This window comes from Narcine bancroftii, chromosome 7 (assembly GCF_036971445.1).
Source record: "Narcine bancroftii isolate sNarBan1 chromosome 7, sNarBan1.hap1, whole genome shotgun sequence".
In the NCBI taxonomy this organism is placed as follows: domain Eukaryota; kingdom Metazoa; phylum Chordata; class Chondrichthyes; order Torpediniformes; family Narcinidae; genus Narcine; species Narcine bancroftii.
This window is the reverse complement of record NC_091475.1, coordinates 14,453,594-14,479,755: the sequence shown is the minus strand read 5'-3', so window position 1 is coordinate 14,479,755 and position 26,162 is coordinate 14,453,594. Positions and strand designations below refer to the sequence as shown.

The 26,162-nt window shown below is 39.7% G+C and overlaps 1 protein-coding gene across 1 annotated transcript in view; it reads left to right on the top strand.

The window, feature by feature from the left end:
* The window catches only part of LOC138738529 (bromodomain and WD repeat-containing protein 1-like), a 104,983-nt gene that overhangs the window by 72,896 nt on the left and 5,925 nt on the right, over positions 1-26,162 (top strand). Inside the window, 10 exon segments of the mRNA XM_069888924.1 lie at positions 1,316-1,471; positions 1,604-1,724; positions 3,593-3,718; positions 7,349-7,427; positions 8,693-8,836; positions 10,687-10,839; positions 13,003-13,172; positions 16,256-16,491; positions 18,297-18,449; positions 24,793-25,472. Coding sequence (XP_069745025.1) covers positions 1,316-1,471; positions 1,604-1,724; positions 3,593-3,718; positions 7,349-7,427; positions 8,693-8,836; positions 10,687-10,839; positions 13,003-13,172; positions 16,256-16,491; positions 18,297-18,449; positions 24,793-25,472 — 2,018 coding nt within the window.

Genomic DNA, 26,162 nt, shown 5'->3' with positions numbered 1-26,162 from the left:
TTCTCTCACCGTTCTGATTAAAATGCTCAGGAATTGAAACTTTTAACATTTCTCTTTCCACATCTGCTAAGCGTTTCCAACATTTTCTGTTTTTTTTTTATTTTGAATTTCCAGCAAAATCATTTTTAAACATTTCACTTACACTTGATTTGTGCATTACTTTTCATGACCGAACAACACGGTCCATTATTTAACTTCTGTAAATTTCTTCTATGAAGCAGCTTGTTAGTAATTTAATCTCAAATATAGAACAGTGACATTTCTGTTTGAGGATGTGAACATCATTCTTGGGGTCCAGTGTAAAATATTTATGAAAGGGATGATAATTTGCTTTGTTTTATATGAATATGTTATTCGGATCATTGATGTGTCCAATCTATACTGATGTTTTGGGGTCTGCTAGGTGTGCATTAATTTTGGTGAGAGGTGTGGTAAATTTTACTCTTCATTTTGTTAGTTGTGATTACTGTCCTACATCACATTTTAATGTTCTTACCATTTTATGATTGCTCGTGATTAATTTAAGTCAAAAACAAAATGTTGGAAGCACTTAGCAGATAAAACAGCATCACAAAGGACTTGATAAAAGGTAACTTGAAATAGTTTAATATCAAATCCCAAAAGCTGCAGTGTGCCCAGATGTAAGACCATAGGCACATACAGCGCATTATTGGAACAATTTACAAAGCCGAAGACCAAGAGATAAGCGTGGGGCTGGGTCAGAAATAAAAATGACAGGCGACTGGTAGCTTTGGGTCTCTGTTGTGAACTCGATAGGTGTTCTGCACTCATCTGCCTTTGTTTCCTCCCATGTAGAGGAGACAATGTTAGCACTGAATGCATTACACCGAGTTGGAAGAAATGCTCGTCAGTTCCAACTTGGAAGGACTGATCAGTCCCTTGATGGTGAAGAGAGGTCAAAGAGCAAATGCTGCATCTCCTGCAACTGCCCTGATGCAGTGGCCTAAGAAGCAGAGGGAATAATTTTCAGTTGTGGCTCTATCTGTTTCGTTTGTCTTTACTGTTCCCAACTGTCGAGTTTTAACGTAAGAGTTACTGTAACAATTCTAGTCCTGTAGGCTATCGCTAATATTCCCTCTCGTCTCATCTTCCACCTCCTTGCAACCTAGAATGCGCTTGTTTTCTTAATTTTTCCAAGTCTGATATTGGGTCATTGACACTGTCCATCTGATGCTGCTTGACCTGCTGAGTGATTCCAAAGTTTTCTATTTCTGTTTTGAATTTATAATTAATCTGCACTTTTGTTGTTGCACAAGTTATTTATGTACTCTGTATGTCCCTGTTCAATTTATAGCCCAGTATCCTGATGACCCAAGTGCGGGTGTTTCTGTGACTGTGGAAGAGTTAGAAGCTCTCCTGTACAAACCTCAAGAGGGAGAGTGGGGTGAAAAATCAAGAGATGAAGAATGTGAACGTATTATCAGGGGCATTGATGATGTTCTGACACTTGGTGGGTTCATTTGTCCAAAACACAAATGCATTAATGTCTTTGACACAAAATACTATATCATTTATTGGGAGATTGTTCATTTTTAGTCATTCACTATGACATGATCTTACTGGGAAGTATTATATTTTACAGATATAGCAGCTCCTTTTAATGCACCTGTGGATCTTCGTGCATATCCTGCATACTGTATGGTGGTTTCTTACCTCACTGACCTTAGCACTATCAGAATGAGATTGGTCAATAGGTTTTACAGGTATGTAAATTTCCCAAAGCAAGAAATATGAGACTATCACTGTCAATAAACCGGGATTTTTTTAAAGAATATTTTTGAAGGTTAAAGCTCAAGGATATGGCTCTGTTAAATTGACGTTCAAATTTATTCTATGGATTGAATTTCAAAAATAAGCTCACATCTATGGAATTGTTCTATTTTTCAATATCTATAAATAATATCTTGACATTATTTCTCACATTCAAACTTAAAGCAGACATTTGTAACAGTTTCAGTCATATTTAAGACAACATTATGAAGTAAATAATATTATCAAACCTAATGATACAAATACTATTACAAGACCCATGAATAGCATAAAACTTATTATGGCGGGTGCACATCAAGATGTAGGTGAACCGGATCCGCACTGTTATGGCCATGGCGCCGCCGGGTGCATCTTCTGCTGTGCTCAAATGGGCTGCGTTGTGACGCCACAGCCCGCAAGCGGGCGGGACTTACGGGCTACCCTTATAAGGCGCAGCGCGGGCTTTTGGAAGTGCAAGCGACTTGCAGTGTGTAGTCTTATTTCACTTCCCTTAGTAGCTTCTGCTCCAACATCAGAGAACAGGTGTTTTGAGCCATTAGCAGTGATATCAACTACACACTTTGCTATTACAGCCTGCAGCCAGGTTTGGTGTTAGTTCTGAATGGTATTAGTCATCTGCAGTGGATCTACTGCACTACTATGCTCTAAAAATAGTTGATGTTAATTGTTATGAAGTAAAGGCAAGCTAAATAATATTTGGGAAAATATATAAATGTTTTAATGTTTTAGGAGAAGTGGAGCAATAGAAGATGAAAATTACTTTTGCATACACGCAGTAATGAAACAGCAGGCTGAAAGACTTTAATTGGAATCCTGGGCTTGATTGATATCTTAAGTCTTTTAGAGTGAAGATTTCTTGTCAGCAGCATAAGAAATGTTCCCCATGTTGGGGGACGTCCAGAACAAGGGTCACAGTCCAAGAATGTAGGGTAAGCCATTGAGGACTGAAATGAGGGGAACTTTTTCATTCAGAGGGTTGTGAACGTGAAACTCCATACACAGGAAGGTGTTGATGGTAGTTTATTGGATGTGTTTTAAAAAAAAGAGTTAGATGTGGCTGTGGAGAGTAGGGCTTAGAAGTCTTTGATCAACCGTGATCATATTGAATGGTGGAGCAGGTTTGAAGGGCTGAATTCTTTCTAACGGTGATGTTGACCATTTTAAATGAACGTTTACTGTATATGAAATGGTTATGAGTGCACGTAACTTTAAACTTCAATGTGTGCCATCTAGGTAAAGGGAACAGGGATGCTTACATTTAATGTTGTAGTGAATATTTTAAAAGCATTTGATGTTTGTTGTACAATAATCGATATTAATTATTTCTATCTGTTTAAAATCTTGGCTGTAACTGTTTATGGAAATCATTCATAGATGGCTATGCCTCTATTTTGGTACTCTTCTTTGGCTTGGCTTCGCGGATGAAGGTTTATGGAGGGGTAAATGTCCACGTCAGCTGCAGGCTCGTTGGTGGCTGACAAGTCCGATGCGGGTCAGGCAGACATGGTTGCAGGGGAAAATTGGTGGGTTGGGGTTGGGTGTTGGGTTTTTGGTCTTTTGTCAGTGAGGTGGGCTCTGTGGTCTTCTTCAAAGGAGGTTGCTGCCCGCCGAACTGTGAGGCGCCAAGATGCACGGTTGGAGGCGAGATCAGCCCACTGGCGGTGCTCAATGTGGCAACATTTGGTACTTCTTTGTTGAAAAATATACTATTGCCTGACCTTATTCTGTATGATGCAAAGTCATTGCGTTGAGGAATTATGAAGATTTTGAAGTTATTATTTCTGGGTTGAACATTTTTCAGGAGGATTAGTGCCCTTGTGTGGGAGGTGAGGTATGTCGAGCATAATGCACAAACTTTCAATGAACCAGACAGCCCTATTGTTAAATCAGCCAGAAGAATCACTGACCTTCTCCTTCAATTCATTGAGTAAGTAAACTGCTTTTTATAAAACTATATAAACAATAGAGTAAGAGTTAAATTGTACTTGGAAATTATTAATAATTTGCTAATTATTAATATAGCAAAATTGTCAGTTAAATTGAAGCATTCACTTATTATTCCAGGAGAGGAACTTCCTATATTCTGTAATCTGTGATTTCAGTTTGCCTGTAGTTGTCCTTTTCATAGGCCATTAATACCCAGGCCTGTTGCATTAGGGCTATCTTTCTTCTGTCTTCTGCCTCATAAGAGGAACTCTTTCATAGCACAAGTGTCAATTCTGCTTTGCATGGGTCATTCAGTGATTGGATTTTTAAATGACTGTTCTTGCACACATTTGGGAAGATGATCCCTGATGAATGATTGACAGCTCTTCCCAAGAATACATACGTATAAATGGCCTTTTCTGAACTTAAGGACATTGTCCTCAATAAATATCAAAGAACGTCTTCTGAGTTTACAAGAGAAATACAGACAATTTCAATTACATTTATGTAATCAGTTCCCTTCCACTTATCAGTTAAATTTATTTTGAAGAAATTTTTGAGAGTGTTAGATGTGCTTAATATAATCAAACACAAAATTCATGGATACTTTGACCTGCTGAGTTCCTCCAGCTATTTTCTGTCTGCTGAATAGACTGTAAATATTCATGCATAATGTGAAAATTTTTGCCCCCTTTTCCCCCTCAAAAATAGGGGGGGGGGGGGGGGACACATTATACACGAGAGTAAAATTTAAAATTTTTTTTCCCATAGGTGGGCGGGCGAGCGGTAGTCGGCAGCGCGACTTGGGCGAACGGGCGGTAGTCGGCAGCGCGACTCGGGCGGCCGGGCGGTAGTCGGCAGCGCGACTCGGGCGGTAGTCGGCAGCGCGACTCGGGCGGTAGTCGGCAGCGCGACTCGGGCGGTAGTCGGCAGCGCGACTCGGGCGGTAGTCGGCAGCGCGACTCGGGCGGTAGTCGGCAGCGCGACTCGGGCGGTAGTCGGCAGCGCGACTCGGGCGGTAGTCGGCAGCGCGACTCGGGCGGTAGTCGGCAGCGCGACTCGGGCGGTAGTCGGCAGCGCGACTCGGGCGGTAGTCGGCAGCGCGACTCGGGCGGTAGTCGGCAGCGCGACTCGGGCGGTAGTCGGCAGCGCGACTCGGGCGGTAGTCGGCAGCGCGACTCGGGCGGTAGTCGGCAGCGCGACTCGGGCGGTAGTCGGCAGCGCGACTCGGGCGGTAGTCGGCAGCGCGACTCGGGCGGCTGTGCGGGCAAGCAAGCGGATAGATGGCAGCGCAACTCGGGTGGGTGAGGAGTGGGGTTGTATTATACATAGGGGTAAAATTTTCCCCGAAAAAAAAAAAAAAAATGGGGGGGGTCGCATTACACACGAAACGCATTATACACGAATATTTATGGTAATCACTTTCCAGCAATTGTTAAATGGACAGTAGTCTTCATGAATGGCCATCAGACAAATTTCATTTTTGTTGTAACATGACTTGAACACTTGAACAGAATAGTTGTATTTCTTGAATGTTAATGCAGTATTTATTCAGGTCATTGGAAGGGCCAGATCTGTATCAAAGTAACCACAGCTTGTATTTCTCTGGATTCTTTAATGCAGTGAAATAATCCAAGATACTTTATCCTTCAACAGTTGACACTGTCAATTTGAAGGGTAGGGTTAAGCGCGCAGCTTTTAAAGTAAATAGAAAATAACCCCAGTCTGAGGGAAATGTGGGTCATTTTAATTGCCCTCTGAAATGTTATAACTGTACAGTTATAATGTTTTACCATTACTGCAATAGTAAATCAGAAAACTGGATGGGCCTTCATGTATCAACTTAGACACTGAATTCAGATGAAGTTCCTCCCAGTCCCTATTGTTCATGGAGACTGGTGAATCAAATGGGAGAGCTGTACTACATCCAGTCAAACAATCATATCCCTCAAAAAGTTATTAATTACAGGGAACATGTCAGACTCTTCCATTGCAATGCCAGTCCTTTTGTCAGGAAGGCCTACCAGATGCGAAATACAGAATAAGAAATATTTTTGAGTGTTGGAAACAATGAGAAATATGAGAAGACAACATCCTTGCTGTGGAACTGACAACTTGCTGTGCTCCCTAACCAATATGAGCCAATATATTTACAATGTGAAAAATCACCACAGTATTTCCTGTTTGGCTCATAATCGCTCAGTTGTCTTCAGCAATACTGTTACGATCATGAGTTCTTTGAGTGGTTATAGAACGCTCTAAATCACACTTTTCAGTGATATTGAACCCAATCCAGTTCAATGTGCTCCACCTGCTGCTGGATTCACAACTGCACTGCCAGATTCAGTTCAAATAGAATCATTGTTTGCGATGATACAACAGCAGTTGGCCTTATCAGCACAAATGATGAATCTGCTAACAGAGAAGAGGCTCATAAAATAGTGCAAGAACAACCTGAATCTCAACGTGAACGGACAAAGGAGATGATTGTGGACTTGGAGGACAAAGGCTGACTACACTCCCATTACACATCAATGGTTCTGTCGTGGAAATAGTGGAGAGCATAAAGTTCCTTGGTGTGCATCGAAAGGTCAACTAAACCTGGACCCACACACCTCATTAGTCAGGAAGGCACTGCTGAGGAGTGCAAGGCTACTGGCCCCCATCTTAACAACGTTATGCAGGAGCACCATGGAGAGTGCTGGTTACATCATTTTATGGAATAGCTGTAAAACATCTGACTGGAAGTTGAAACAGAGGATCATCAAAATGTCTAAGAAGATCACTGGAGTCTCCCTTTCTTCTAAATTGGGCCAAAAGAATTGTAGAAGACCCTTTCCATCCAGCAATCAGTATCTTTGGCCTAGTACCATCAAGGAGGTGGTACAGGGCCATCAGTTGAACTTTCAGTTGAACAAATGTAGTTGTTCAATACCACTACCTTAAGAAAATCATGGATGATCCATTGAATCTCTGCTTACCAATGATTTGCAAATTTGGCAAAACAAATAATTTTTAAAAAAGTAGGGAACTGAATATTGGAATGCATGCAAGACTATTATTAGAACAGCATTGCTATGCAAGAGATGTACTAAAAATGAGCAAATTAATCTATGCAGGGGTTTGAAATGTGAAATGAGAATATTAAATTGAGGGTTTGCAGGATCACTGTATATGAGTGAGTGCAAGGGTTATGGGCAAATGGGTTTATTTGTCTGGAGCAGTCATTCTGGACTTTTTTTGGCTCTGCCCCCCTTAGGATTCTGCTCAATTTTATGGACCCCCTTCCCTGTGAAGTAGTTGTTTAGTCGGTTTCTCCTGTACTTCTCTTCCCCTGACCTAATTTTAAAAAAAAATTGGTTTCAATCTGAGGCCCTCCCTTAAATGTGCTGCAGCCCCCAGGGGTGCTGAATGGCTACTGTTGAGAATGGCTAGATTATGGCAGAAGGATGTGGATGAGCTTTATGGAGGATATGACGAAAAAGCAACATTCCTTGGGTATTTGCTTATTATTAAAATGCAATGTGGATGAGTGCTAAGGGCAAAGATTATTTCACTGGAAAATATGCCAGTAATCGTTTTGCATTTACTATTTTCAAGCTGTTGTGCTCACCTCAATTTTTTATTACAGGAATAAGGACTGTTGTGATATTTTTGAGATTTGGAATACCATGGAAAATTGCTCATCGGACTCCCAAGAAGAGGATGAGGTACAAAATAAACGTCTTAAATTATGATATAGTTAACTGATTTTGGTTTATCCTGTTAAAGAATTTTACAATATATACTAAATTAAAAGGAAACTTGGGAAGAAACTTCTGAAGCACAAATGTCATCTGATTTTAGGGAGATGATGCAACCAATGCTGCAGGAACATCTATTTTGAGAGTGAGTAATGTAGAGTTAAAAAAAAAATTAGGCATACATTACTTTAACAGTCCCTTCTGGCCCATGAGTCTGTTCTCCTCAAATACACCAATCAACCTACAATCCCCATTCATTTTTGAAGGGTGGGAGGAGACCAGAGCACCTGGAGGAAAGCCACACAGACACGGGGAGAATGTACAAACTCCCTTACAGACAGTGCTGGATTTGAATCAAAGTTGCTGGAGCTGTAATAGCAATGTACTAATTGTGCTGCCCATACTGATTTAACTACAGAAATAAAGCATGATTATTAACTTGGTTGATTTTGGAGCTGAAAGTTTCTACCTTGCATACTGGGAAAAAAAAAATTTTTTTGGGATGTCTTCCTACATGAAATTTTCTAATTTTCACTGTGCTGTAGTAGACTATTCTACTTTTTACTTTGGTTTGATAAAACAAGTTAAGGTACATTTAAAGTTATTTAACAGCACTAAATGGAGTCCATATTTCTGAATATTGAAAGATTTATAAAGAGATTGCTATTCCACAGTGGTTTAGTTACTGGAATGGTGTCTCGAGATCTAAACCATTGACTGATAATCCAGCTGCAGAATTTAAGTTCCATACATTAAATATCTATAGAATAAGTATCCTTAATGATGACAACCAAAGGACTGAATTGTCCTAAAAAAAAATCATCTATTGCAACAATTAAAGTAGATTTAACATCATTGTATGGTTCATTTCCATCAACAGATTACAGCATTTTGATTGAGTCTGAATTGCATTCTACAATGCTACTGAGTTCATCACTCCCCTAGCCAGTGATGCTTAAGTATTTAAACATTGCAGATTTACAATATGGTTTTTATTGATGTTATTTTTAGTTCAAGAAAACATTTTCATTTTAAAACATTTATAGTCTTGGAGTTAATTGTAGTAAGTGCTTCAGAAAATACCTTTGGAGTTCATAAATCTAAAACAGTCAAGCATGGTAGGGTTTCTTTTTAACAAGATGTAAAAATTGCTGATATGTCTTGTTACTGCACAAATTTGTTTCTTTTTCCATGATGCATTGATTACTTTAGATGTACTTTGTTCTTTTAAGTATCACCTTAGGCATGAATTGAGTAGGAACATGGTCTGTGATACCAATGCATGGAAAGCCAAGTGCAAAGAGTTGGTGGAGGGCCTGTTTCAGTATGAAGACTCTGAACCATTCAGGCAGCCTGTGGATCTTGCAGAATATCCAGTAGGTTAATTCATGCTAATTTCTGGCTTTTATTGCTGCATCATAGTAAACTTGATAAATGTCCCAATTCAGTTTTTCTTTTACAGTTATGTAAAGGGAGCATGTGATCCTGGTGCAACAAAATGATCAGTTTATGATTGGAGTGGTTTTCCGTGACTAAAGCTCAGATTTTGTTTAGATTGCTTCATTGTCACATTAGCTGCTTTTTAAATTAGTATAAATTTATAGGGCAAGCCAGCTTTAACTTGAAGAAAATTAAGATATAACTTATTCAGGGATTCATTCTGTCGATATTTTTCACAGTAGTTTTGAATTAACAGATTTGTCAATTTCAGTAAATTATAACATAGAACAGCACAGAGCAAGCTCTTCAGCCCACAGTGCCATGCTGAGCAATATAAGCATACTCCATAAGCAATTTAATCCTTCATTCGCATGCAATCAATAACCTCCAATTTTAGGAAGTGTTTTTCCAGTTGCCCATTGCATGTTCAGCTGAGCATAATTGTTAAAGTATGGTCTTACATCCATGTGCCTTTGTCAAAGTCTTTTAAATGACCCTAATGTATCAGTCTTGACCTCTAACCCTAGTTTTGCATTCCAGGTACCCACCACTATATAAAAAGAAAATCTACTTTTGTCATCTCCAGCTTAATTAAGTCTTTCCTGTCATGTGGTGACAGAACTGCACACATTACTCCAAGTGTAATCTAACCAACACTTGGTACAATTGTAACTTGAAGTCCCAATTTTTGTACTCTATTCCCTGTCCAGTGAAGGCAGTGTGCTGTATGAATTCATCATCAACCCAACTACCTGTATCATCACTTTGGGAACTATGTACTCGCAAGGTTTCTCTGTTGAATAACACTCCCCAGGGCCCTGCCAAGCACCATATATGTTCAACTGTAGCGGCGGCTACACTGCTCCTGCAATAACACACGCAACCAGACGGGTTGAGCTCAGTGAGCAGACTAGTTTATTGCAGGCTGGTGGGCTGCTCTTATACTCCCAGCCCAGACTTGGCTGAGAACCGTGCTGGAGGGCACTGACATCATCCAGGCGTCATGTGGTCCCCAAGCGCAGGTTTCTGAGCCCCGAGCTGGAAGGAAGGGAAACCCCCGACGGCACCATTTTGACCAGATGCCCCGCCACGTGGCTTACAAGCCTGCTTTGTGGTGAGCCGCCACACAACTCTCATTTAACTTCCCAATATGTATCACTTTACATTAGTTAGTGTTAAATTCCACATGCCAGCAGCCTTTGTTCACCAAATTTGTGTGCTTGATAATACCACTGAAATAGGAAGTGTTTTTCCAGTTGCCCATTGCATGTTCAGCTGAATATGATTGTTAAAGTATGGTCTTTGGATCTTCATGTTCTGATTGACTTCACACCCTTTATTCTTACAACAAATATTATCTGTAGACAAGATAATAGATGCATAAATATTGATTGAACATGTTAGTTGGTTAGCAGGCAAGAGATTACATTAGTAGAACATCCTTCAGAGGCATTGTTTATGGCTGGAAATTTGCTTGTTTTTTTCCTGCTGCTGATGGTCACATGAAAATGTGATTGTAATGTTTTTGGGAACTAAAACCAAAGTATTTTGTGACTGCTATTGCAAAGTACCTTTTTTTAGATGGAGGACGAAGTTACAAAATACAGTAAATGGAGATGTGGTGAGACTTTTATCTGACAAGGCATGTCCAAAATGCACGAGATGAATTAACGTTTTTGCATTACAAACCTTTTGATGCTTTAAAGGATAGAAAAATAAGGAAGGAGAAATTGTGAACTTTTCTGGTGTTAAGCTATTAAAGTTTGATTATCTGCTTCATATTTAGGATTACAGGGATATTATACACACTCCAATGGACTTGGGGACTATAAAAGAAGAATTAGAAATGGAAAATTACGAAAGTCCAATAGATCTTTGCAAAGATGTGCGATTGATCTTTAGCAATGCTAAAGCATATTCCCCAAACAAAAAGTCCAAGGTAAACTGAGCATTGATTTTTGACTGTGAAGATTTTCAACTTTTACTTTTGTGTATCTTGCATGCATTTCTGAAGTTACTAAGGATCATGATCCAGTAGAGTTGTAAAAGGCACTACCTACTCATTACCATTTGTGTTAATGGATTAAAAAGTTAATCTTACAGGGAAATGCCAACAGTTTATAAAAACATAATTGTAAGAATGGTACAACAAGATGCTGCCGCTTTGGCCCACAATGTTGTGCCAGGCCATATAAATCTATTCCATAATCAATCTAACCTTAGCTTTTACTCTTGGGTAATTCATATACTTTATACCCAGCCTGTCCAATCTGTCCTTGTGGCTGTAAGTTTTCTATCGTGATAACATCCTGGTAAATCTCCTCAGCATCATCTCTAATGTGGTCATATTTTCTTGTAATGTAACAATAATTGTAAAAAGTGCTCAAATTCTGGTCAAATTGAGTGTTGTGTGCAGTTTTAGTGCTACCTCCCTGGAATTCTATATATCTAGGCTAATAATAAAGAATATACTGTTACTTTTTTAACCTGTCTATTGACTGGTCTGTCTATCTTTTAAGGATGTTGAGTCCTTCTATATTTCTCTGTTCCCTTCCAGTTATTGCATGTTCTGTTGTCTTATTGTACCTCTCCACATGCATTGTGCTTCTCTGAATTAAATTTTGTTTGCTTTTTTTCTCTTCTAGACAATTGATTATACTCTTGTAGTTGTCCTTTTTAATCCTCAACCACATCTAGTTGGAATTTTTTCAATTGTTGTATTATCTGCCCACTTTTCTACATTTGTCTTAAAATGTTCAACATACAGTACAATGACAAACAATTATGTGGTTTTCACTGAATTCTGTGGAACTCCATGAGAAACATTTTTTTTCCCCTGTTGAAACATGCCCATCAATCTCTTATCACTGCATTAATTTTGGATCCAATTTGCCATTGTCTTGAATGTTATGGGCTTTTACCTTTTTGCCCAACCAGTCTTGTGCATCCAGGATTTTTAAAATCTGTTTTCTAGGCAGAGTCTTTTTGCACATTCGCCTGGTATCCCACCTCACTCCCTTTTACACTGTGAAAGTATTATGTCATTCAAGGCCCAGTGAGGATTCAACCAATGTGGGATGTTGCAAGTATGAAGTTAATACTTGCCACCTTGGTATATTGACTCCACTCCACACAGGAAAATTATTACCTTAGTGATGCACTTGTATTTGTTGGTGATAAATGCCAAGTGGATGGATGCACCGTTGAAGTAACAGGTGATTAATTAAGTGTACTGTAAAATTTACATCATTTAGGAATGCTTTGTCAATCTCCTGACAGTGCATGTGGATGAGGTGAAGGTACATCTTTTTCATTGCTCCTTTTTGCTTCCATCCTGCCATAACTGGTATTTTCCCTTTCTTTCTGCCTTCCTAATTGATTCCTTTTGTTTTCTTTTACCAGTTATCATCTCTTCTGCCTGCTCCCAATTATTTCTCCTCTTTACCTACTCACCATTTCTCCTCCTTCCTTAAGCTCCTCCCATTGATCCTCTTCTCTCATCAATCCTTGCACCATGTTCTCATTACTTTAAATAAAGGGGTTGAAGTGCATCACTGATGTAGATTTTTTTTGAAGGTAGCTCCTGGTTGGTTAACTTGACTTAATAAGTGTTTGTTTGGGTTTCCTTTTAGCCCATTCCCTGACCTTATTTTCCTGCACTTTTGAACTTCCTCAGATGCGATTAACTCACTTTTGATTATTTTTGCCATTTACTTGAGTTTAATGGGTTGTTGCATATAATTCCTGCAAGCATATATTTGGGCTGAGGGAGGAAATTGGTGCATGGAGATGAAACTAACTTTATCATGGAGAAAACATGTATGCATGCAGCAACTGATACATGGAGCATTGCTGTGTGATTGCGCTGCTACAGCAACAACTGATACTGAATCTTCCCTTTGAAAGTTTCCTCTCCACTATTTTTGAATGGTTTAAACTGAGGCCCATAATTATGGAAACTTTATTTGTTATGAACTGGTACCTTCAAGAGAGTCTGAGAAAGAAAAAAACTGACTCTTAATCTTGAAAGAATGATTCCATTATTTGCTGGGCTATGATTCATAACTTTTTAAGAAAACAATTTGTTTCTCCTAACAAATAGATCTACAGCATGATTCTGAGACAGTCTGCTTATTTTGAGAATCAAATTCAATCAATTATCAATGATTATAAAACTGCTCAAAACTACAATAAAAGGAATCAGCGCAAATGGAGATGCAAGAAACGGACACGCAGTTCTGATGCCTCAAGGTCAAGTAGCAGAGCATCCAGGTATGATCATTGCAGTGCAGTATTTTTTTTAAAAAGACAATTAGAAAAATTAAACTGGTGGTCATTTAAAAAAAAACCGCATTGAGCATGTAACATTCCAGGGAAACATTGGAGCTGTGCTTGCAGCTATCTTGGGGACCAGTGAGTACTTGAAACACCAATTTTTGGGAGCACTTTAAGGACTCTTGATCATTTTGTTCCATTGTTAAATAACTTAAAGGCAAGTTTTCTTTTGTTTGGAGAGAAATTAGTTGATGGATTTGGTTAAAAAAAAAATTGAATTGATGTCCTTCAAAATGTGGGATTTTAAATGTTTCATTTTAATTCCATGTAACATAACAAGTGGCTGTGCAGATTGCAATAAAACTCGGTCTGCCATATGACAAATCCTGATTGGTTCATAATTGCCTTTAATAATGATTTCCATGCTATTTTCCATGTCACTTAGATACTGGTTCCTTCACTGCCTTTAATTGGATATTTATTACAATATCCTGCAACATCTTTTTAAAATGTGAATTAAAATGTTTCAGGATATTAATCCCCCCTCCATTCACATAAAGGACATATACGGCACTGTAAATTAAATTTTTTATTTAACTTCTGTGGTGCTGCCTGTGTGCGTCGCTGCATTGGTAACCTTGTACTGCTGTCATAAATCTCATTGTATAACTTGTACAATGACAATAAAAAGCTATTTGATTTGATTTTTGATTTGAAATAACATTCAATGGTGTGAAAGTCTGATGGCCCACACCACCAAATTACTGAGGATGCTGGATTATCAAAAATTTCACTGTATATACTAAAATTAATTTCAATCATTAACACAAGTATGGAATGTTTTGTTGTAAGGTAGATGTCAATAATACCTTTAATATTTGTTATCATATTTAGCGATCTCATTACAATTGATGGAAAAAGCAAGTTCTAATAGCCTTGAAAGAAAACTGATATATCTGAAGTACTTTTTTTATACAGAACGTGAAAAAAAAAATCTGATCAAGGGTCTTAATGGGATGCTTCAGATGTTCAAAGCAGAAAGGACAAATGAGGATTTTTGTAAAATAGAACAATTTCAATTTTTAAACAAAGGAAACATTAGTGCATCTCCAGTTTTATGAAAAAAAAATCTTTCTTATTTGGCAAATGCGGTTTGAATGCAGATTTTCAGAAAATAAAAGTGATGTAAAATGGGTTTGAGGTATGAACTGTGAAAAGCTATCTCCCCGGGCAAATTGGATATTTTGTATGAAAATGGAAACAAAGGACACCCAACACCTGCAACAAAACCAAATCCGATGCAGTAGCAGACAGCAAAGCTTTGCTCCTGGAAGAACTCGATGCCTTCTATGCCTGATTTTACCAAAGTAACAGCAAAGAGCCACCTCTCCACACCCCTATGTCCTATCCTGTCTATCTGAGGATGACGTGCGTACTGCCTTCAGGACAGTGAATCCGACAAAAGCATCTAGCCCGGATGGATTATCTGGCCAAGTATTAAAAATCTTTGCTGACTAACTTACTGATGTATTCAGGGATATCTTCAACATTGCACTCCGGCAGGGTGTAGTAACCTGCCTTAATGATTATTGACCAGAAGCACTTGCCTCAACAGTCATGAAGTGTTTTGAAAGGCTGGTGATGAAGCAGATCAGCTCCTCTTTTGAGTGGTGACATGGATACTATGTCACCTATCGTAGTAATAGATCTATGGCAGATGCCATTTCACTGACTCTACACAAAGCCCTGGAACACAGACAGTAAAGATGCATTCATCAAGATACACTTTATCAACTCCAGTTCATCATTTAATACCATTATCCGCTCAAAACTGATCAGCAAACTCCAAGACCTGGGACTTAACACTCCACTGTGTAATTGGAACTTGGATTTCCTCACCTACAGACCACGGTCTGTGAGGATTGATAAGAACATCTCCACAATCTCCATCAGTACTGGGCTGCCATCTTAGCCCCTGCTCTACTCATTTTACACCTTCGACTGTGTGGGTCGGTGTGACAATAAGACCACTTACAAATTTGTTACTGATATCACTGTAGTGGGTTGTATAAAGAAAGCTGATGAGTCGGTAAACAGGAGGGAGATTGAAAACTTGGCTGAATGGTGCACCAACGTTAGCCGTGCACTCATTGTAACCAAAACTAAGGAGCTGATTGCTGACTTAAGGAAAGGAAGGCCAGGGGTTTACAATCCAGTGATCATTGGGGGATCAGAGGTGGAGAGGTTGAATGCATTTAGGCTCTTGGGAGTCACTATCTCGGAGAATCTTTCCTGGACCCAACACATTAATGGCATCGTGAAGAAAGCACGTCAGAGCCTCTACTTCCTCAGGAGTTTGTGAAGGTTTGATATGTCACCAGAAACCCTGGCAAATTTGTAAAGATGTGTGGTGGAAAGTGTGTTTACTGGCTGCAAAAACATTCTGATATGGGGGCAACAATACCCCTGAACATAAAGCCCTCCAAAGGGTAGTGGATACAGCCCAGGACATTGCAGGCAAACCCTCCTCACTATCGAGAACATCTACAGGGTACGCTGCCATCAGAGAACAGCAATCATCAAGAATTCACACCATCCAGCACACGGTCTGTTCTGTGGTACAGGTACCACAAGACTCATGCCACCGGGTTCAGAAACAGCTGCTACCCTTCCACCATCGGACTCCTCAACAACAAACTCAGGGACTTGAGGATTTTTGTGCACTTTATTGATTTTTAAAAAAATTCTCTGTATTACAGTTGGTTTACATTCATTATCTTTTTACAGTTTGTTGTATATGCTGTGCAGTGTTTTTTGCACCACCAATAAGTGATAATTCTTTCTCACCCGCAGAAAAAGGTTTCTCAGGGTTGTATGTGATGTCATGTATGTACTCTTGACAATAAATCTGAAATGTATAGGGACATATTTGCATTCTAACTTGCTCCAAAGGGAATTGAATCTAACTTGCTCAAAATCTGCCATCATGGAAGTGAATGGTTCATTTAATTGGCATTTTTAAAGCCAAGAAAGTATCCAACAATCACTTCAAGTATTTTTTTTTTCCCCCCAATCTTTAGTCCAGAACGGAAACGGAAGCCTCAAGCAAAAGTCGAACATCTTTGCAAAAGACCTACCTCATTAAGTTCATCTCAGAATAGCACAAGTAGCACTGATGAAGGTGTCTCTAGTGATTCTTCTGAGCATTCTTCTATGTCATCCAAAGCAAGGAACACAAAGACCAAGGCACCTGTCCTAACTGTAAAGAAGGAAGGGAGAAAGGATTTACTCAATGGGTCAGTTGGATCAACAACAGGTGAGCAAAAAAACTGAATATCTACAATAAAGGTGGTATGGAACTGCCATTTATTACAGTAGTAAATTTTGGATAGTGATACTGTGGTAATTGATATCCTAATTTAATTTTTTCAATTTAGACTTGCAACATGGTAACAGGCCCTTTTGCCCCATGAGCCTGTGCTGTCCATTTTTCTCAATTGACCTACAAGCCCAGTTAGTTTTTGAAGGATGGGAGGAAACCCATGGAGACATGAGGTGAATGTGCAAACTCCTTACAAACAGTGCTGGATTCAAACCCTGGTCACTGACTGCTATGTTGACCATGCCACCCATAATGTATTTTATTATCTTGGCGATTGAGATCTTGATTAAACTATCCCGATTACTTCTGCTCCTTGAGTTTATTGTACTGCATGGCATAAGACTAAGATTGTGAAAGGTTGATGCTGTTCCAAACTAAGCTCCAGAATTTAGCAGATAATATGTAATATAATGATTTGTTGCTCATTTAAAAATGGGTGCCAAATTGTTTTTTTTTCAAATCAGTAGAAGTGAACATAAAAATTAGTGGATTGCTTTTAAAGATCAGTGTATCTTTGAGAGATAACCCACTGTAACTAATTCTTTTAGTGGTTTGTGCCACTTTGTTAGGGCCCAGAAGAAAGGCTCATGTAAACAGAATAAGTCTGAGAAGTTCTGGACAACTTTTAGGCAGTGAAACTGAGAACCTGGAAGGCTGTCAATGAGAGAGCAGGTTATTCAGTGATCATGTTGCAATCAGGTTTGGCATAATAATCAAAAAGAGAACAGAAACGATTACAAGTAAATTGTCTCAGTTAGGGAAGGGTCAAGATTATGAACCTGATGTGCAAATTTTACAAAACTGAACCTAAATCAGTGTTAGGGCAGTGAGCTTCATTCATGAGGGGATGATGAATGATCAAGCACAAATCGTGGATAGAAGATCGGCCAACTTGTAACCAGTGAGATGCTGAGACCACAGCTATTCACAATATATATTAATGATTTGGAGGAAGAAAGTGAATATACTGTAGCCAAATTGGCAGATAACACAAATGAATGGAGCAAGGCAAAATGCAGAGGATCAAAATAGCTGACTGAAATATGATAAATTATGGAATCAAAAATGTTAGCAAATGGAATACAAGGTGGTAAAATGTGAAGCTTTTCATTTTGGAAGGAAGAATGATAAAGTTATTTAAATTGAGAAAGAATGCAGAAGGTTGTGAAACAAAGATGATGGTGTTCCCCTGATTAATTTTTTTTATTGGAGTTTGCAATAACAAATGATGAGCTCATTAATAAAATGCTGGAAGGAATACTTTGTACCTTGTTGAAGAGTCAAGGACCAGAAAGGATAACCTCAGTGAAGAGGTGCACATTTAAGCAAGAGATGAAGAATTCATTCAAGGTTTGAATCTTTAGAAGTCATTGCCTCAGAAAGCTGTATTTGGTACAGAAGTTTTTTTCTCACTGATTCCACTTGAGCCACTGAATTCCTCCAGCAGTCTGTGTTCAGCTGGAATTGAACATCCAGTTTGTTTTCCTGAAATGGCCTCAGGCCAGAAATACTTGGTGCATTTCTAAAAGAAAAAGTTTAGATGTGCACTTGAACAAAGTGGATATAGAAAAATGGACTTGGGAATTAGACTTTTTGTTGGACAGGATGGGTGTGATGGGGCATATCCACTTCTCTCTGAGCTGTCAATTATTGTAAATGTCTAAAACAATGAATCAGAAAAGATTTATGTATCTGAGTAAACTAACCAAAGATCAGAGATACTGATGTTTATTTCACAGTATCAGGAAGTGGAGACTCCTGTGAAAGCTCTGGTGAAGCTAATAATTATACTCTAAAATCTTCACCGTGTTCTCCAAATGTTCCTTGGACGGAATGTGTGGCAAGCAGCAGTAGGACTGGAAGAAAGCGCATCTTACCAAAACACAAAATTGGTGAGTGTGAATGAACCATTCATTTTTATATTCATTATAAATGGTATGGAGCATTTTATTTACTGTATATTTTTGCGTATGGCAAGTTGTAAAACCCTCAAAGGATGGGGGTCGACTTGTACACGGGATATATTTTTGAGATTTTAAATTCAGCTCAAAATCTGATCCGGCATATGTCGAACCTTGAAAAACCAACTTGCCATATAAGTTAACCCTTGAAAAACAGATTTGGCATACAAGTCGACCCTTGAAAAACATAAAAACCCCAACTGCGACAGATTTTCATTGAGATTTTTATTGAAAGCAACACAATTAGTACCCTTCAAAATAACTATCATTGTCTGAAAACTACAACACATTTAGAAGCCTTGAAAATCACTCATGCTATCGTCGTCTGAAGCAAAGATACCAGCAAGCGCATCCGCACTCACTGTTTAAATAGTCATCACATGGGTCCCAGTCCCATCGTCAGTGTCCCACAATAAATCACCTTCTGTGTCCTCAATTGCACCAGAGATGCCGCACTTTTTAAATGATTTTATCAGTTTCTGGGGTGTGAGCGCTCCAATGGATGTTGAGGATGGAGCGGAGACAACGCTGGTGGAAGCGTTCTAGGAGCCGTAGGTGGTGCCGGTAGAGGACCCATGATTCGGAGCCGAACAGGAGTGTGGGTATGACAACGGCTCTGTATACGCTTATCTTTGTGAGGTTTTTCAGTTGGTTGTTTTTCCAGACTCTTTTGTGTAGTCTTCCAAAGGCGCTATTTGCCTTGGCGAGTCTGTTGTCTATCTCATTGTCGATCCTTGCATCTGATGAAATGGTGCAGCCGAGATAGGTAAACTGGTTGACCGTTTTGAGTTTTGTGTGCCCGATGGAGATGTGGGGGGGCTGGTAGTCATGGTGGGGAGCTGGCTGATGGAGGACCTCAGTTTTCTTCAGGCTGACTTCCAGGCCAAACATTTTGGCAGTTTCCGCAAAGCAGGACGTCAAGCGCTGAAGAGCTGGCTCTGAATGGGCAACTAAAGCGGCATCATCTGCAAAGAGTAGTTCACGGACAAGTTTCTCTTGTGTCTTGGTGTGAGCTTGCAGGCGCCTCAGATTGAAGAGACTGCCATCCGTGCGCTCACACCCCTAACGTCGAGGTACTCGAGATGGCAGAGGTCGACAGCATCGAGTCCACGCTGCTGAAGATCCAGCTGCGCTGGATGGGTCACGTCTCCAGAATGGAGGACCATCGCCTTCCCAAGATCGTATTATATGGCGAGCTCTCCACTGGCCACCGTGACAGAGGTGCACCAAAGAAAAGGTACAAGGACTGCCTAAAGAAATCTCTTGGTGCCTGCCACATTGACCACCGCCAGTGGGCTGATAACGCCTCAAACCGTGCATCTTGGCGCCTCACAGTTTGGCGGGCAGCAGCCTCCTTTGAAGAAGACCGCAGAGCCCACCTCACTGACAAAAGGCAAAGGAGGAAAAACCCAACACCCAACCCCAACCAACCAATTTTCCCTTGCAACCGCTGCAATCGTGTCTGCCTGTCCCGCATCGGACTGGTCAGCCACAAACGAGCCTGCAGCTGACGTGGACTTTTTACCCCCTCCATAAATCTTCGTCCGCGAAGCCAAGCCAAAGAAGAATCAGTTTCTACTTTAACTTTGTCACTTGCCTTGAGCATGAAGTTACCTCATATCAAGTGATGCAGCTTGCATTGCCCTGCCTTTTGTAAAAGACTTTTTTGCACTCAACATCCATGTATTCCATTCCTCACGCACATGGTCTTTGAATGACTTGTTCAAGCACACAAGGTGAGGTTGCCATATAGACATCAAACCACTCGGGATAACTGCCTTGTAAGTATTATGTAGTGTTAATCTAATTTTGGTATTCTCAGTTAAGTGGCTGAGAAACATATCCCAGACCAACGAACTGTTTTTTGCGTAAACCACCTGGCCACCTGTTCCACACGTTGTCTAGCTATAGTTTTACACCATTTTCATTCATCTATACTTTTTCATGAAAATGTACAAAAATACCTGCAGGGAATTTCATTTTTGGTTTAATTTTACATTTGAAGATTACAGTGGGTCTTAACTTTGTCCCGTCAGCCATGCACGATAATACCACGGTAAACCTGATCCTTTTGTGGGTTATACTTCCGGTTTGCATTGTTTTAACACCTTTCCATTATTCTATTGCCTATCATGTCAAAATTCATGGGGGTTTTGTCCATGTTTCTGATATTTTCCAATGCAAACTGGTGTTTCTGCCAGTTCTGTATAATAAACTGGTGAAAACTTATGATCAAAGTCTTTTGGTAGTTTCTGTGTAATTTTTGTTTTTTGGCGTAATACAAGATTTTTTTCCTGTTTATGAAATGATTGCACCATAGAAAAAGATCGCAGATCTTATTAAAGACAATGAATGATGAAAAGAACATTGAAACTAATAACAGTTTCAGGTTTAGAGATTGTCGGATTGAATAGTAATGTATTTTGCTATCTTCCAAGTGTATATACTCAAAAGACTATGACTGTGAATAAGGAGAATATTCCATATTAAGATGATATCAAACAGTGGACTCATTTAAAAGATGTTTGCTTATCTAAGATTGATGCCAAGATCAAGATGTTAATTGGATTAGATGTACCAAAAGCTCTCTAACATCGAGAAATAATGAATCAAAATGATCAACCTTATGCTGTGAGAACGATCAACGGACCATTAGGAGGAAAAATGAATAATGATTAGGAGACATTGAACATGAATGTCAACAGAATTTCAGTTGTGAAACTTAATGATCTTTGGGAACAATAGTTTAAAATTGATTTTCATGAATGTAGCATTCTTGCCTCTGTTCATGTCCCTATTCTACAATGTGATTTTCCAACTCTGGCCAACGAGTGATTCCTTTTCTTAAAGAACATTGCCTTTTTGGTATTTCTCTTAGTCTCTTCTTTCTTCCTCTAATCCAGGGGTGGCCAAACAGTGGCTCGCAAGCCACATGCGGCTCTTTGACCTTTAATATGTGGCTCGTGGAAACTTTGAATATTCTAGAAATTTCGGCTTGCGCTGCCGGTCTCCCGCCCGCCCGACTCGCGCTGCCGGTCTCCCGCCCGCCGGTCTCCCGCCCGCCCGACTCGCGCTGCCGGTCTCCCGCCCGCCCGACTCGCGCTGCCGGTCTCCCGCCCGCCCGACTCGCGCTGCCGGTCTCCCGCCCGCCCGACTCGCGCTGCCGGTCTCCCGCCCGCCCGACTCGCGCTGCCGGTCTCCCGCCCGCCCGACTCGCGCTGCCGGTCTCCCGCCCGCCCGACTCGCGCTGCCGGTCTCCCGCCCGCCCGACTCGCGCTGCCGGTCTCCCGCCCGCCCGACTCGCGCTGCCGGTCTCCCGCCCGCCCGACTCGCGCTGCCGGTCGCCCGCCCGCCCGACTCGCGCTGCCGGTCGCCCGCCCGCCCGACTCGCGCTGCCGGTCGCCCGCCCGCCCGACTCGCGCTGCCGGTCGCCCGCCCGCCCGACTCGCGCTGCCGGTCGCCCGCCCGCCCGACTCGCGCTGCCGGTCGCCCGCCCGCCCGACTCGCGCTGCCGGTCGCCCGCCCGCCCACCTGACTCATTTTCTAAGGTGGAAATTTGATTAAAATATCTCAATTTTTTCGTTTACATTTTTGCCTCAGTGATTACTGAAATTAATACAAATTAACAGTTTAAAAACTACATTCATGAATAAGTATTATTGTATTTAATATGCATTTCTTAAAATTTATATAAAATTTTTGTAACAAAATGTGTATGTAACAATAAAAACGTATGTGTGAATTTTTTTCATGTCCTGCGGCTCTCAAGCATCTGAGCTTTATCGTTTGTGGCTCTTGAATTGAGCAAGTTTGGCCACCTCTGCTCTAATCTCTTACCAACTTCTCATGTACATCAAATTTTCTAGCATCACCACAGTTGTTGACTTTCTTGGCCAATTCTATCACTTTCAACTTGAAGCTTGTTTCATATTTTTGTCACATGCTGTCTTGTGTCTATGGATCCTCCATGATAGCAATCTCTAGCCAATGCCCAGCAGATCAATGTGCACGATGTTATTGGTTTTCAGACCAACATTATATATATATATATATATATAAAGGTATACAATTCAATGCCCAAAGCATATATATACCATAAAACCCTTAAAATGAGGCTGTAAAGGGGGGTGGGGGTGGGGAGGGTGTCGACATGTATGCAGAAATATACAGTAAATAAGTTCAGGATGTAAATGTAAACATTTGCTTCCTTTTTAGCTATGAATGTTATTCGGTTGACACTTGCTATTTGCAATTTTTTGAATCCAATCAACAATCTTTTACTGTGCACTGAGTCATGGTATTTGGTGTGCACCATTTGTTATTGCATTATTTACATATTTAATTAGGAAAGTTGAATGGACATCCTAATTTGTCTGTTTATTTTTGCTACTAGAAAACTTGGTTGCCCTATAATGTTTGAGTTAGCATTAGTCCATGAGAAGATGGTAACTTTCAGTACCCATGCTAATTATTTCCACAAATGACTTAAGTTGACATTTTGATACACAACTGCATGTTGGTAGTTCTATTTTTATTTTTGGATTAGATCTACAAACTTGGCAGAATTTTGTTTTCAACTTTCAGCTGAATGTTGCAATATCTCTCACAATCGCATTGATTTAAATCTACAAATTGATCTTGTATTCTGGTCATTCCCTCAACATGAAAAATATTTGCAAGTGAAAAACTTCTATCATATTTTTGTTTGAAATATCAGTTTCCTCAAATTGTCATTGTTTTTTTGTTCAATTTTGATGTAATATTTGCAGTAATGCACAAATCACTAAGGAACCTGAGTCCAATTTTCCATGAGCTGGGCACATTCATTGTGAGGAATTTTATGCTCTCAGAGCCTACCATGGGATCCCCATGGTGTCCAGAACAAGAATTTCTCCAAGACTTTTGTGTATTGCAAAACAACAAAAAAAGTTAGTTGGGTGTCTGGCTTATTTGTCAACAAATATAATTAAAAAAAACCTTTCCATCAAAGTAATCAGTTTCAATTGCTCACTTAAAATCATGATCTAAATTGGTACAGACTATTGGCACAAATTCTACCTTGTGTAGTGGGGTATTGCTTAGTTCTGGGCTCTATCCTATTTGGAAAATGTGTGTGTGTGTGTTAAAACTCAAGCCATTACAGTTTAAGCTTGATTCTGGAGATTATTTTAAAGTTCAGTCTCAAAGCTTTTGTGTTGAAACTCGGTCTTTACTGCTGTTAAAAAGCAATTATGGAGTAAGTGTGAGGCATCAAATTTCTTTAAATTGATGCTTTAAAGCAATAATGAAACATCAAGTCATCAGACCACTTTAAAACTCAAATTTCTTTTGTAGTGTTGTTTTCAGAATAATGTTTCTTCATACAAATGATTTTTCTCTTTTGCATGGAGATTTTGGAATTTGTGTTCCACACGATGAATCTGTCCTCTTCAAGAAGACAGTGAAGTGGCTAAATTCTTCAAAACTGCCTTTCCAGTGTTCCTCTTTTTCATAATGAGAACATAAGCAGCCTTCTGTTACTGCATTTCAATCCTGTGTTACTTACAGGATGGTCAAGCCTCTTCAGTCCTGTGTTAGCTACAGGATGGCCAGGTGTCTTCTGTTTTAAATGTCCCTTGTTCCAGAAAAATGTTTCTGAAATCTTTCATCACATGACATGTCACATCATTACTGTCTTTGAAGTTCATAATGCCTTCTTCACATTTATATGCTAAAAGCATCTATATCCACTTAGACCCACTTCAAAAGTATGAATCGAAATTGAAAGACTCTGATCTGTCCACTGACCGTTGAATTAAAAAGTCCTGCTTGTTTGAATAGCTAACTCTGAATTTCCATTCTAACTACATAAGTAAATAAGCAGTCTTGTATTTAAACAAGTGGCCTCCTTGAGCAATCAGCAGTTCTTCTTGCATACACAGCTGTTTCTCCAGCAAACACCTATTGCTTTTGAGTTCTCAATGGAGAGCAGTCATGATTGTTTGCAGTTTTGAATTAATAGTCTTTTTAAGCAAACAAGCTTCCAGCAGAACAATATTAGCCTAACAGACATTTTGACTTTAAAAATGGTTTCTTGTGTAAAGGTCTGTGATGTTTAAATTTCTCCCTGTCCACCCAAAAGCCTTGACGAAAAGATAAGATTTTAACTTAACTTTAAAGATTAATATTAATACCCCCTCCATAAATCTTCGTCCGCGAAGCCAAGCCAAAGAAAGATTAATATTAACACAAATCTCTGACGCTCTTCTAAATAGACATTTCTATTCTGTTACAGAAATGGCTGCTAGTGGTACTGTAATAAATGGACACAACAGAAAATTGGTCCGTCAGACTATTGCGGCTAAGAAACGCAAGATCTTGAGTGATTCTGAGGAAGAAGACTCTAAGCCAGAGACCGATCAGGAGATATTTGGTAGTGTTAAGAGAAGAAAAAATGTTAATCTTTTGGAAGATGAAGACTCTGTGTCTGAGAGCCAACAACAGCAGCAGGAAACTGTTCATGCCAAAAGTAGTTGTAGTAGCAGAACTGGTTCTGGATCTGAAGGCAGCTCAAGTTCTAGTTCTGAATCAAAATCACAGACAGACTCTGAATCTCGATCTCTTTCTGACTTAGATAGTGATTACAATTTGAAAGCCAAGTCAAAAGTAAAAGTGAAGATCAAGTTAAAGAAAGGTAGACCTAGGAGAGTTAAAAGGAGAGGAAAAAACAAAGCTATTATTAAAAAAGGCACCAGCAGATTAGAATACAAGAAACAGCAAAATACCTTGGACAGTGAAGAGGGAGATGATGACGACGACTCTGATTACATCAAGAGAGATTGTGTTTGCAGACCATCTGCAATAAGGACCAGAAATCAAGGCAGAAGGACTGTAAGATATGATGATTATGATTCAGATACAGATGGAGTCTTGCATAACGAGGTGGCGAACCATGGAATATCCAGGTCTGGACGGGTACGTCGGATTCCCATGAGAGTGAGAGACTGAGAGGCAGCCATTTATTGGCATTGCACCACTGTGAATTTTTTTTTGTCTAGAATTTCAGGGATTATATTTATATTTTTCTGGATTTATTTTCTGGGAAAGGGGGAAAGCTGGCTGTTCACAGACACAAAATCATGGTTGGCACTGCAAACATTGAGCGACATTTAATGTACCAAGATTGTGCAACAAGACACAAGGCAGCTCTGGTAATGTCTGTGGACCATGCAGGAAAAGAGTGCAACTTAGATTTGTCTCCTATTAAGCACTACAACAAAATTTATTTATTTTTTTCTGCCTTGCATGTACAGTATTTTAAGCAAACTATAAAAGCATGTCTGTTTCTTCAGTAGTCAAAGCAGTTATTTTTCTCATTTCGGTCTTGGATTATGAATCAGGAAGGAATCCATCTCAAGATTTATGATAATAACTCCACAAATTGAATTTATGTTCATCAATTTTTTTCTAAAATGTGTACTTTATTACTGATTTTGAAGGGGATGAGTTCAAGGACAGGAACTTGATATGCAAAGGGTGAGAAGATAAAACTCTAAGATAAAGTAGGAATGAAAAACCGAACAAAAGTCTATAACTTTGCTCCTAACCCTAATTTACTGTACCTTGTTTGAATGAACAAGAGTTTAATCTGTTGGTGCTTTTTAA